Source organism: Terrapene carolina, unplaced genomic scaffold (assembly GCF_002925995.2).
Source record: "Terrapene carolina triunguis isolate 2854851 unplaced genomic scaffold, T_m_triunguis-2.0 Scaffold131, whole genome shotgun sequence".
NCBI classification, from domain to species: domain Eukaryota; kingdom Metazoa; phylum Chordata; order Testudines; family Emydidae; genus Terrapene; species Terrapene triunguis.
In genome coordinates, this window is record NW_020664482.1 from 1,610,793 (window position 1) to 1,624,059 (window position 13,267).

Consider the following 13,267-nt stretch of genomic DNA (forward strand, 5'->3'; position numbering starts at 1 on the left):
TAAAAAAAACCACTTCTTCAGATGCATGGAGTCATGCATCTGAAGAAGTGGGATTTTTTTACCCATGAAAGCTTATGCCCAAATAAATCTGTCAAACTATTTTAAGCTATTTAGGGAAAACTGTGCTAACTTTTATTTATTTATTTTTAAGTGAAACTAGTGTACTACACTGACAGCTAGACTTCTTAGTGTTAAAATTTTAAGTCAGAATGTAATCTTCTCTTGACATATTGCAATACACCACAAGGGATAAACAAAAACTAAGTGACTAGAAGTGGTCTTAAGTGAGGATTGCACTGTATTCAACTAACTTTATAGAGGAAACTTAATTCCATCAGGAAAACTGAAGCGTTATTCAGGATTGGTGAACGTATTTAAACAGTCCAACAAACACTTGCATTATCCAACTTAGACTATGGTTACAAAAATCTAAAAGTTAATGTCTTTGCCACCAGCAAGTCTATGGTTAACACTACTGGAACAGGAATTGCTATTTTTGAGGTCAAGAAGGTATGTATAAAAAACTGCAAGATAGTACAGTTCTTAATATGGAACATTTTTCCTCTTTTTGAATGATCAGGTAATTCTTCAGCTATTAAAATACAGCAAAAGTAACCACCAAAAATCTGCTTACTGAACTAAATGTGCTTGTTCATTGTAATCTCAACTAAATTTATTTTTCCCCCCTGATATTGCATTTATGTGAAATGAGAATACATTTACCCATTCTTTTTTAGAATGGACCTCTCCTATGAATATGAATTAAGATAAACAATAAAAAAGGATAATTCAGAGGAAAGATAAATGAAACTACTTATTTTAATAGCCGATTATATTGAGCCAATTACAGTTTCTGCATGAGTACCTGTTTAAATGATATTTTTATGTATATGATTTTGTAAAGGAGGGCTTTGATTTTTTTTTTTTTTTAAATGAGCTGTATTTGAGAATGCACTCTATAAACAATAGAGTATGTTAACAAGAGTCCAAGAATTACTTTTATTTCAATGGATTTTAGTTAAAGAACATTAAAATAATTTTATCTTCTGAATCTTTTAGCCATCAGGATTTTAATTTTCTTCTCAACTGGCTTTAATGCTTCAATTAAAGAGAGTAAGGAAGAAATAAAACAGTATTTTCTTCCCCATTCCTTTGCCAAATGAAATGAAACAGCTTTAGGTCAACTGGCAAAAGAGTACAACTTAATTTTTTTACATCATCTGGCACAGAAGGTTTTACCCTTGGTCTAAAGTAAGTCTAAAAATACATCTGAGACATACTCCGAGCCCAACATTTTTGATTAAGTCACATATTTACTAAGAAGGTGAACTTTTTTGTTTGGGAGGTAGGGAAAGAGAGACAGAAAGAAAGGGAGTCAACTGTCCATCATTCTGAAAGTTCTCAGAACACTGTGGGAAAAATATCAGTCATAAAAGTTGTAGAATTGAACAAGTACTTAAACCCAGAAGTTCGACAAAGCTTCTGTTGCGGGGATTTAATTTTTTTTTTACATTTGTCCCCGAGAGTTTGATATTCTCAGCACAGACTTAACTGTTGATAATTGGTGATACTGGTGCAAATGAGAAGTATTGGTGCAAAGTGATGATGCGGTATGTCATGCAGGTGGTTATTTCCAAAATAAGTCCCTCTCAACAAACGTGTAAACACTGAAAAATATAAAGATTCCTAGCTTGAATTTTTTTTTAAATCTAACTTGTGGTGATTTGTTATTGTAAAAAAAACTAATGCAAAATCAGGGACAACATGATGTAAAATACTGAAAGTCACAGCATAAACCTGAGATTTTGGCAGCTTTATCAAAACATCCTTAATGATTATTATGTATGCGTCACTAGTCCATATATTTCTTATTTAACTATGGACATCATGGTTTGTCTCAAACAAGGAAAATAACTCAAAGTGACAATTTTTGTTAACAATACATTAAAACAGAAGTGATTGGGTATTATCAAATTAAATAGCATAAATAAAATGTATTTACATTATTTTTCCAATCATTAGACAACATAATCAATTAAATTGTGCAACTTAAAACACCTAACACCAAAAATGTGAAGCATTATTTAAATCTTCACATATTACTGACCTTACGAAAATTAAAATATTTTAAAATTCCCATTGTATCTATTTCAGACAAAGAAATTGCAAAAACGTTTTAAGACTATTAAGAGTCATCAATTACACAGGCACTTCACATGTAAACAATCTACTGTACAACTGAAAAAATAGTTTGGCACAAACTTAGAAGATTGGAAAAAAACACCTTTTTCCTATATAAGGTTTTGTGTAATTACCATACATCCAACTAAATACTGGAGATGTTAGAAGTATATAAATTACAGTCAGAAGTGCAAGAAATAAACTCAAATATAGAGCTATATGAAACAAAAATGGATTAAATATGATCTATCACTCAGATTTTCACTATCATACTGTAGCTGGTTTTTGTTTTATCTTTACATTTAATCCAAATGATTGACAAACTTTTTATAGTAGGGCTTTGTTTGGTGTGTGTGTGTGTGTTATCCTTTATAAAACAAAACTAAACAGCAACATTTTCAATGTAGTAAAAAAATCCAGCTTTTAAAAATAATATCATGAAACATTAATGGGAAACTTGGAACTTGTATTACCTGGACAGAGAATCTGATGTTGTTAAAATCTCTTGTGCATCCAAGTTTTAAAACATCAGTATAACTGTATATTCAGGTAACAGTCAGTTTGAAATCCAAGTTTTACATGTCCCTCCAAAATAAGGCTCTGTCTAAAGTGTCTGGGCAGAAACTACTTCTGATGGCTTGGATGTTCCCATTGAGGAAGCTGAATTGCTTGGCAGCAATCTAAATCAATAGATCCATGATAAGTTGTCTGGTTTCCAAAAGTCACGTTACACAGAGGAAAGCTGGGATGCTTTAGATGAAGGTAGTTCAAGCAGAGCCTGAACTGTAAGACCAACTTTCACTAGACCCCTTTCCTCCAAAATGTGATGAGGCAGGCAAAGCCTTTCCTGAAAAATAAAATGGTACATGCATCATGTTTCAATCATTCTGCACAGCTTGGGTAAAAAATGTACTTTTAGAAGACTTCAACACTCAGATACCTCACTATGACTAATTAGAGATCCATGTAGAAATCTTCTCTGGTCAATAAGTTTGCATATGCATCTATCTCTACAGCAAAATTTTAAGTGTGACAAGGTGCTCAGAAGTTAATTATATCTCACATAAGAGCTGATAATTGCAGTGTGAAAAAATTACACACACAAATATAAATTAGTAAATTAGAGCAAAACAAAAACTAAAGAGTGTTTCATTAAAATATTAAACTAAGAAGAAATAAACACTATTTCTTAAAAGCCTCTGATAGTTTATTGAAGATTTAGGGCCAGACTCCCCCATCTGTTTTCATAAACACAGGGAGCAAAATGGAGTGAGGGTGGGGTAGTGCTGGTCAGTGGCAGACTTCTTCCTTCCTTGTCCTTGCAGAAGCTCCACTACAAGTTGTCTGTAGGGAGGACTACAATTTGCTGGAACTCAAGAATGAATCATCTCCCACCCAAACCCATAGGAATTCTCTTATAAGCATTACATTCAACATGAACCCCTTTTCTCTATCAAAGTGGAGTCATTGGTAGCAGCCAGTAAGGGAGTCATTGGAAACATGACTTGTGCAGGAGTTGTGCGGATATGGAGGGCAGGAGCAGAAGCACAGGGCTATAGCTTAGGAACTATGGTTTTCGGGGTTAAGCCACCTTCCTGTCCTACTGAGGTGGAGTTCAACAGCCACTGTCAGAACAGTCATGTGGCTACTGCAAATACAAACTCATGGAGTTTCCTGTCCCCTAATGCACAGTAGAAAATTTGGCCCTTAATTTTTCCCTTCATGGAGGAGGTGGAAGAATGAGCGTGGGTAAAATGAAAGTGAGGGAATAGTAACAAGAACTAGAGATGAGCTAGTACAGTTAAGAGCCATGCAAGCTTCTTCTATGTAGCTCTGTCAATGCACCTTGTGATCTGCAAAATCCCTTTCATTCTAGTCCAAGATCTTTCCTAGGCAGATATTCCCATTCATGCCACAATGTGCCACTAAACAAAGGGTTTCTGATAAACACACACACCCAGCTCGTCTATAGCACTTTTCACCAATAGATCTCAAAGCACTTTATACAGAAGGTCACTATCATTATCCCCTGAAACTGAGGCACAGGGAAGTGACTTGGCCAAGATCACCCAGCAAGCCAGTGGCAGAGCCAGGAATGGATCACAGGTCTCCCAACTCCCATTTCACTGCTCTAACTACTAGGCTTTCTAGATAACCCAGAAGAGTAAATGCTGACACATCTTGTCTGTGATTATTAATAAGTATATTAATCAATAAAGTGATTAGTATACCTGTGGCACGCCCAATTTTTTACAAGCATCAAGAAAGTTTTCAACATTTCTTCTGCACTTTGCCATACTGAGTTTAGGCTGTAAAGATAGGATGTTAGATCTTTGTTACGCATTTATAAAAGGACTTAATAATTATGATGCAAATTCAATAACAGTTGTATTAGAAAACAAGCGAAGTTACAAAACTAATTTTTTAAGGACTTAGTACATAACAGACTGCTAAACCCTTGAGCCTAAATGTAATACCAAATACTTGCTTATTGCATCCTGAAATAAAATGAAAATTGACAATATAACCATTTAAAACAGTGAAGATAATTCACAATTTTCTAGTGGTGAATTCCAACAGTTTGCTTTCACTTCAGATAGAATAAAAATGATGCAGATGACTCACCACTGCTGGTGATGGTACATGAATACTTGCAACAGAACGTGGCCTTATGTGATTGGCTAAATGGCAAAGAACAACCCCATCCATCAGTGCTGCTCCAATGTCATCTGGCAAAATGACTTTTAACCTCGATTCAAGATTCTGTAAAATAGAAGAGGCGTCCATAGTAACGATAGTATCACTGTCAAGGAAATTTTGGTTTAATTTAAAATCCAGTAATCCCATAAATTTAAAAATGGCAACATTAAGCCTAAACTGTTATGCTACTGGGTACAAATATTCTCTGTATAATTAATCTGCTTTTCCTCAGCTCAGTTTTTAATGATGTGACTACGTTCACAGGGATATCGAGGTAGCAGCTCATGCAGCTGCTACCATGGTGCTCTGTGCACGTGTGCAGATCGGCTATGAAAACAAACCTACTGCTCCTATGAAAGCCCATATAACCGACAGCTTGCACATTCATTCTCTGAAGGTGAAGGATCTGTAGGTTGAAATGTCAGGCTCAAAAGCAGCATCAGCTGCTGGTGAAGATATGGAGGCTTATGGGTTTGATACATGCTATTCATGGGAGGCAACTTCTTTTTTCTTCTACTCTGGGGTCACACCCACAGAGAGAGACACACACAGATAGTTGGAGTGGAAGCATATTTTGGGGGTTGGGGTGTCACCCGCCCGACAAGTGATAATTGAGTGGTGAGGGGTGGAAGTACCTACACTTGTGTAGCAAGAGAGTTGGGGGAAGGAGGAAGTGCTTTTCACCACACAAATTACAAGCCTTCATGGAGAAAGGGGCAGGAAGCAGACTCGATCAATCACCTTAGGAGCAGGGCTTCTCCTAAACAGCTTAACTGGACTTGAGCAAATTGCTGCTACAGCAGGAGCTGGAGCTGCTATCATGGTATTATCTAGTATATAGATTCCGTGTTTAACTGAAATCTCTGTACATTATGTGCCCTTTGGACGTGTGCAGCCTCTGATGACATGCAGCTGGGAATCTGAGGATGAATTAAAAATATAACTAACACAACATCAAGAAGAACTGACTGTTCTAAGTTTCTGTTTTATCTAACCATTATTTAGTAGCTGCATAAAAAAAGAGTTACACTTTTTTTAATAATTAAGAATGTAACTTACAAAATGATTTTCAGAATAGAGCCATATAGGAAAACATTTATTCAAAACACTGAAATTTAGATCCAACATGGCATTATTCACACTCTTTTCAGCTAAGGTCCTTCCCACCAAAGCGTGTCTGATGATTCAGGGATGATGATTCGAAATCCGGGACCAACTCTTCAGGTACATGCCAGAATGCACAGTCAAGAGGTGGGCACCATTCTCCTTGTGCCATGTTACAGCAGCATTTGGCTCTCAAGGGCCAAACGTATGGCCCAGATTGACATGGTGTAGGTGCCTCCCAACTGCACTCCCTTTCCTAACCTGGTAGGAGAGATGTGTTGCATACAAACTCCAAAGATGGAGTTACAATACTGCAGTTATCACCCTTGCACTGCCTGGGCCACGTAGACAGGTTTTACAGCAAGTACATGCTGGTGGTGCAAAGAAAAGTAAGCGCACTGCACGCAAGGGTGTGGCCCCCCCAGCTTGAGCCTAAACAGCAAGTCATGGGAACGTACATTGCGAAGATGTCTTATTTGTTCCCTTTCTTCCCTTAAATGCTCCATTTTCCTCCTCATTGTAAATCCAGGGTCCACTACTCCAGAGTCCTGGCGAGAGGAACGGCTGAAAGCTGTTATAAAACAGACAGTTGTCAATATTTGGAACACCCCCGCTATGGAAAAAAAAATCCACCAGTAAAGTAAGAGAGAAAATCACAGTTATTGAAATGTTAAGCGGAACAAGTATGTTCCAATGCTATACAGTGACTACAATAACTTCAGGCTCAATGGGCTAGCAGCTACATGTAGTCTTTAGGTGTTAAATTTTCAAGGGGAAGCACATAGGCTCTCCCTTCCAATGTCTGCATTTGTGCCTGGAAATTAGGTAGGTAGCAAATCTGTCTGGGTACGTAACTATGCTTTCATTTTTGACAGGGTAGACCATACTGGTTTTTGAAAATATCTATTCTTACAGCTTTTTACTGTAGCCCAGCATAAAACTGTTGTGGAAGGAACACCCTGTATTTATTTATAACCAATAATAATTAAAATAAATATTTAAAACCAGGTCACAGGAGAAAGTTTATGAAACCACAAGTTACGAGTATGAATTTTCTTATTAACCAAAGCTTCATAATGCTGCACTGCTGCAATGGAAAGGACAAGGTTAAGCATTCTAGTTTGCATTTGATTTATCACTCTCCACTATCAAAAAAACCTTGCAGGTGACTATTTTATTATTTGATTATCCTCATACTTGCAAATACCAATATCTTTGCAGTATTAAACTTGGAAGAATTTCCATGATATTTAGAAATATTGTAACTTATTACACTTTTAAATTTAATTCTTGTGAAAACGCATTGAAAGAGGTTCTAATTTTGGGGGGGGGGGGGGTTATCTTAGCAGGAAAGAATCTAGACATCCCCAATAATGAGCATTTTATGTAACTTGTTCCTAATGCCAACACTGGTCCTGTACATTTTATGACACGCATGCTACACATAAAAGATGTGTATTCTCATCTTAACCACCGAGTCTATGGAAATACCCAAAGCATAAACTTCTTAAAAGGTGGAACTCCTTTTTATAATACACTGTACATTAGAGAGTGAACTGTCCACAGAGACAATAAATGACCAACTGCAGAATGCATTTTGATACTGAGTGCTTACAAGCTAGTATTAACAAAGAACAAATTTGTTAAGACAGCAAAAGATTGACCTGAATGCATATTGTAAAGAAGTAAGGCAAGCTTCTCCTAACGAGCTCAGAAACTCCCAGATGTTCATGTGAAATTCTTCATTGTTTGGCCAAGGCGGCATTTCTCAACTATACTTTAAATTCTTAATATAGAACATGCATATGACTGATGCAAATATCAGAAGATAGCACTAACTAAAACTATTTGTAGCCTGGCTTCCTAGTCTTCAGAAAATTAAGATCTGCTTTAAATAAGAGGAGTTAGCAGCTGTCTGGAAATGGCAAGGGCATGGCAGCCTAAATGTGCTAAGCCTAATGATTTTTGGCAAACTCGGAAACCCCACATATTATTTCAATGGACAATAGCCCGCCAGCCATTGATTGCCAAAGGCAGTTCTGCACTGTTTTCCCCCCCTACAAAGGACGGCGAAAGACACAAAAGAAATCAATAGAGCCCTGCAAATATTTGCTTTATATCCACGGATATCTGCATCTGTGGATACTCGGACCATTTTTGCAGATCCGATGCAGAAATGTTGTATCGGCGCAGGGCTCTCGAAATCAATGTAGCAAATAACTGCAATTTAGAGAGAGTGCAGTTATGAGCTTGTCAGAGCAGCTAGTCATGTCTCTTCCAACTGTGCACTTGCCATAAGTGACCCGTGGGCACTGTACTGTGCAGTGGCCTCTCCCCTTCTATTGGTTCCAAAAAGTCCCAGTCTCACATTTCTGCTGCCCTTATCTTCAGCTCCAATGTGGGAAGCAAGATTTGCTGTGGCATACTGTATTAGATAGCACCACCTTACCTGACCTAGGTTTGAGACCAAACGGACCATGAGAGTTACTGTCTGTCCTTTCATAATCCTGTTAAAGAGAGATAATATATCAAGTTTTCTGCAAATTTTCTCCAATTTTTGATGAAAAATTAAAAAAAAAATAGTTTTCACACCCTAAACTTTTGTTTCCATGACTACAACAAGAGAACCTGCTTTAACTTAGTTGAAAAGCTATAATGAGGGGGAAGACATTTTAATAAGAAAGCAGCGAATGAAGACTCACCATCCACAGATGAGAGAAAGACATAAGCCTCTTCTAGGCACAAAAGTGGCACAAGTTTAACTCAAATCTGTTTTTAAATCAATTTAAACTAGTGCAAGTCTCTGCGTGGACACATTTATAAGCTAGCTGTGAACACTAAGGGAATCCACACACAAGCTGGGATCAATTTAACTAAATCTATATAAAAGCCAATGCTAGTTAACTTGGTGCCACTTGCATGTGCAAGCAAGGCCAGAACCACTTACAAAACAATGGGAAATGACAGCATGGGTAGGTAATCGTGGAATGAGCAGCTTGCAGGTAGACAGCCACTAATCCAAGTCTGTCTCTCCCCTGCTGTGACAATACAGATCAAGATCTGGTGTGGACACCCTTTTGCAGCTCAAATGGAGGGAAAACAGACCCAGGAGGGATTATCTGCTTTTCAAGAAGAAATTACTTTCAACAGCTGGGACAGTGGCCTCTCCCATCCCAAAAGGTGGCGAAGGGACATGCCAACTCTTCAGTCCCCTGATGTGCTTGGAATCTTCTCGCAGCCTCCTACCTCATGATCCCTATCTGGCAATGGGTGGAAACCTTCAGCTTCATTGGGTGTCTTTTCTTCCTGGGTCAGTACTGGAATGCAGCTGACTGCCAGGGAAACATCATGGTCAGGCCACAAAGCATTTTCCTTCCTAACCCTCAAACAACCAGAGAACCACACTGCCCGGGTAACAGATGCATAAGGCAGTCACGACTGTGGGGATGAATCCCCTTAAATTAGAGGGGGGCCTTTTGCAATTCTGGCTCCTCTATGGACTCGCTGAGGTCCAAACCATAGCTTGTTTTTAAAACTCTCTAAAATGCTACACATGTAGGTAGCCTGCACTCTGTCTCTGTTCAATATGGCAGCTATGATTTCTCCCTTCTCGGTAGCTATTTTCATCAGCTAGAGTAAGAGGCAGAAAACAAATGCTGCTTTCTAATACACCAACCTTTAAAAAAAAACGGAGGGAGCGAGAGATTTGATGCTAGTGGAGGCAGGACAAGTTAAGGAAGTTAACAAGGAATCTGTCCTTGATTCCTACTTATTTCTGCTTTTAAATTATTGCACAAGTGCACAATATTTCAATTCAATTCCTCTTTCAAAGCAAAGCCTATTAACATTTTCTGACCTGTCCAAGAGTTACATGTTTTTGCACAGTGAACCACAATGAAAACAAATTAGCGCACACAGAAAATGTTCACTGAAAGAAAGAAAAAAAAAAACAAAACCACAAACTTGTACCTCAGATGATACAGGAGACTGTGGGGACACATTAGTATTATCACTGTCTTGCTAAAAAGAAATCAAAGAGATGAAATTATAAAATGAAAATTATGGTTTTGAATAGGTATAATATGAAATTATGAAAATGCATACAAAAGACACATGCAACATTTTTTCCTCAAGTGTTGGGCAAAGTGGTAGTGACTAAATTAAAAAAATTGCAAATCAACTAAACATACACGTACAACAGCCATAATTTGACAAAGGGTTTTTCCTGTTGTAAAACATCTTTAACTTGAACACCTCAATACATGGGAAAATGCGTAAGTCTATTATTCAGTAAATACATTTCAATTTGATATATTTCATTTTGAAGCTAATGTTATTTTAAAATATAGTCCTTTCATTTAGTTGTAAAATGTTTAAGTCACAGAGCACACCTTTATCTATAAATATTATTTTGGAAAAGATCAGAACTAGTTACTGCGGTTTTCCTTTAAAGATGGTCACAAAAATAGAATGTAAGTTGTCACTGGATCTTTCTTTGAGATCCAGCTTTTTCTACACTATAGAACAATTTCCCCCCAGATTTTAACTTTAGATGCATCTATTAATTCACACTTGAGTAACTATAGCAGTTGAACTGTAACTGCTATAATAATCCAAAGGATTGCTTTGTGTGTTTCCATATTGCTAAAAGACAAAAAAGGTAAAGGAAGAATATTTCAGCCACCCTGACCTTGCAATTGGAAAGGTAACTGACAACATTATGGTTTGCCAGTGGTTTCGCTTTAAATAAACAAGAAATGAAAGACAAGACAAAAAAAGGAGGGCAAAAAAATGAATTTCAAAAGTAACACTAACTCTTTACTTACTATACTCCAGACTTTCAAATGCGAGGCCTGAGTGCATTTGGTATTAGCTAGGGCTGTCAATTAAATGGCAGTTAACTCACGCAATTAAGTTAAAAAAAATTAATGGTGATTAATCGCAGTTTTAATCACACCGTTAAATAGAATACCAATGTATTAAATATTTTTGGATGTTTTTCTACAAATTCCAATATATTGATTTCTATTACAACACAGAATACAAGGTGTACAGTGCTCACTTCATATTATTACAAATATTTGCACTGTAAAAACGATAAACAAAACAGTATTTTTCAATTCACCTCATACAAGTACTGTAGTGCAGTCTCTTTATCGTGAAAGTGCAATTTACAAATGTAGATTTTTTTTGTTACATAACTGCACTCAAAAACAAAACAATGTAAAACTTTAGAGCCCACAAGTTCACTCAGTCCTTCTTGTTCAGCCAATCGCTAAGACAAACAATTTTTTTAAAATTTACAGGAGATAATGCTGCCTGCTTCTTATTTACAATGTCACCTGAAACTGAGAACAGGTGTTTGCATGGCGCTTTTGTAGCTGGCACTGCAAGGTATCTATGTGTCAGATATGCTAAACATTCATACGCCCCTTCATGCTTCAGCCACCATTCCAGAGAACATGCTTCCATGCTGCTGATGGTCGTTAAAAAAAAAATGCATTCATTAAATTTGTGACTAAACTCCTTGAGGGAGAATTGTACATCTCCTGCTCTGTTTTACCTGCATTCTGCCATATATTTCATGTTATGGGAGTCTCGGATGATGACCCAGCACGTTGTTTGTTTTAAGAACACTTTCACAGCAGATTTGACAAAACGCAAAGAAGGTACCAATGTGAGATTTCTAAAGACAGCTACAGCACTCGACCCAAGGTTTAAGAACCTGAAGTGCCTTCCAAAATTTGAGAGGGACGAGATGTGAAGTATACTTTCAGAAGTCTTAAAAGAGCAACACTCTGATGCAGAAACTATAGAACTCGAACCACCAAAAAAGAAAATCAACCTTCTGCTGGTGGCATCTGACTCAGATAATTAAAATGGACATGAATTGGTCTGCACTGCTTTGGATCATTATTGAGCAGAACCTGTCATCAGCATGGATGCATGTCCTCTGGAATGGTGGTTGAAGCATGAAGGGACATCTGAATCTTTAGTGCATCTGGCACGTAAATATCTTGCAACGCCGGCTACAACAGTGCCATGCGAACGCCTGTTCTCACTTTCAGGTGACATTGAAAACAAGAAGCAGTCAGCATTATCTGCAAAGGTAAATAAACTTGTCTGAGCGACTGGCTGAACAAGAAGTAGGACTGAGTGGACTTGTAGGCTCTAAAGTTTTCAATTGTTTTATTTTTGAATGCAGTTTTTTTGGTACATAATTCTACATAAGTAAGTTCAACTTTCATGATAAAGAGATTGCCCTACAGTTTTGTAGTAGGTGAATTGAAAAATATTATTTCTTGTTTTTTACAGTGCAAATATTTGTAACAAATTATAAAGTGAGCACTGTACATTTTGTATTCCGTGTTTTAATTGAAATCAATATATTTGAAAATGTAGAAAACATCCAAAAATATTTAAATAAATGGCATTCTATTATTGTTTAACAGCGCGATTAATCGTGCAATCTATCACGATTAATTTTTTTAATCTCTTGCCAGTCCTAGTATTAGCATTTCATGCTGATGGCTGCTATGGAAATAATATGGTGCAAAAAGCATAAGGAAATATTAACAGGCTTTTTGTGGAAGAGTCACTTCATCCGAAGTACCTAATATTGTGTATAGTATGTATATAGCAGTGTATACATTGCCTTTGTTCAGTGGAATATCTGAACTATTACTAGTTCGGTACTATACTGGTACTAAAGTGTAAAAATCCCCACATGCTTCATTGTCTCATTGTTTCCTTGGGTTCCCATCTGTCTGTATGCAACTGTTGTCTCTTGTTTTATACTTCGATTGTAAGATCTCTGGGGCATGGACAGTCTTTGTGTGATGTTTGTACAGCACCTAGCCCAGCATGATCCTGGTCCACGACTAGGTGCTACACTAATACAAATAAATAATGAATTTTCTGAAGTATTTTTTACCACTATCATGCTCACCTCATCATTTTCATTTCCACTTGAACTCTTTCTGGAAGTCTTGTACTGCAAAACAGAAACAAGTTTTGTTTTTTTAAACAGGAAACATGGGTTTCATTTGTACCAAATGGAATCTGTCAGTCAAATTGCGAGACAGATGGGCATCATTCAGTAAATGTTTTTAAATGGTGAAGAACTCGGGGCTGGGAGTTAGCAGTTTCTAGTCCTGACTGCCACTAACTCCTGACATGATCCCGAGCAGGTCACGTTACTTACATTTGTCCATCCACATTACTTACCTATGTCACAGGGCTGCTGACAAGCTAGCAGTGCTGCAGAAGTAAAAACAAAAGG

The 13,267-nt window shown here is 37.2% G+C and overlaps 1 protein-coding gene across 2 annotated transcripts in view; it reads right to left on the reverse strand.

The window, feature by feature from the left end:
* Nucleotides 1-1,509: 1,509 nt before the first annotated feature.
* LRCH2 (leucine rich repeats and calponin homology domain containing 2) overlaps nt 1,510-13,267 on the reverse strand; it is an 82,626-nt gene continuing 70,868 nt past the window's right edge. For both annotated transcript variants that reach the window (XM_029911860.1, XM_029911861.1), the window contains 7 exons: nt 12,935-12,979; nt 9,955-10,005; nt 8,435-8,492; nt 6,444-6,556; nt 4,807-4,944; nt 4,413-4,490; nt 1,510-3,028 (listed from right to left, as the gene is read on the reverse strand). In XM_029911860.1, coding sequence (XP_029767720.1) covers nt 2,909-3,028; nt 4,413-4,490; nt 4,807-4,944; nt 6,444-6,556; nt 8,435-8,492; nt 9,955-10,005; nt 12,935-12,979 — 603 coding nt within the window. In that variant the 3' untranslated portion in view covers nt 1,510-2,908. The remainder of the gene's footprint in view (nt 3,029-4,412; nt 4,491-4,806; nt 4,945-6,443; nt 6,557-8,434; nt 8,493-9,954; nt 10,006-12,934; nt 12,980-13,267) is intronic.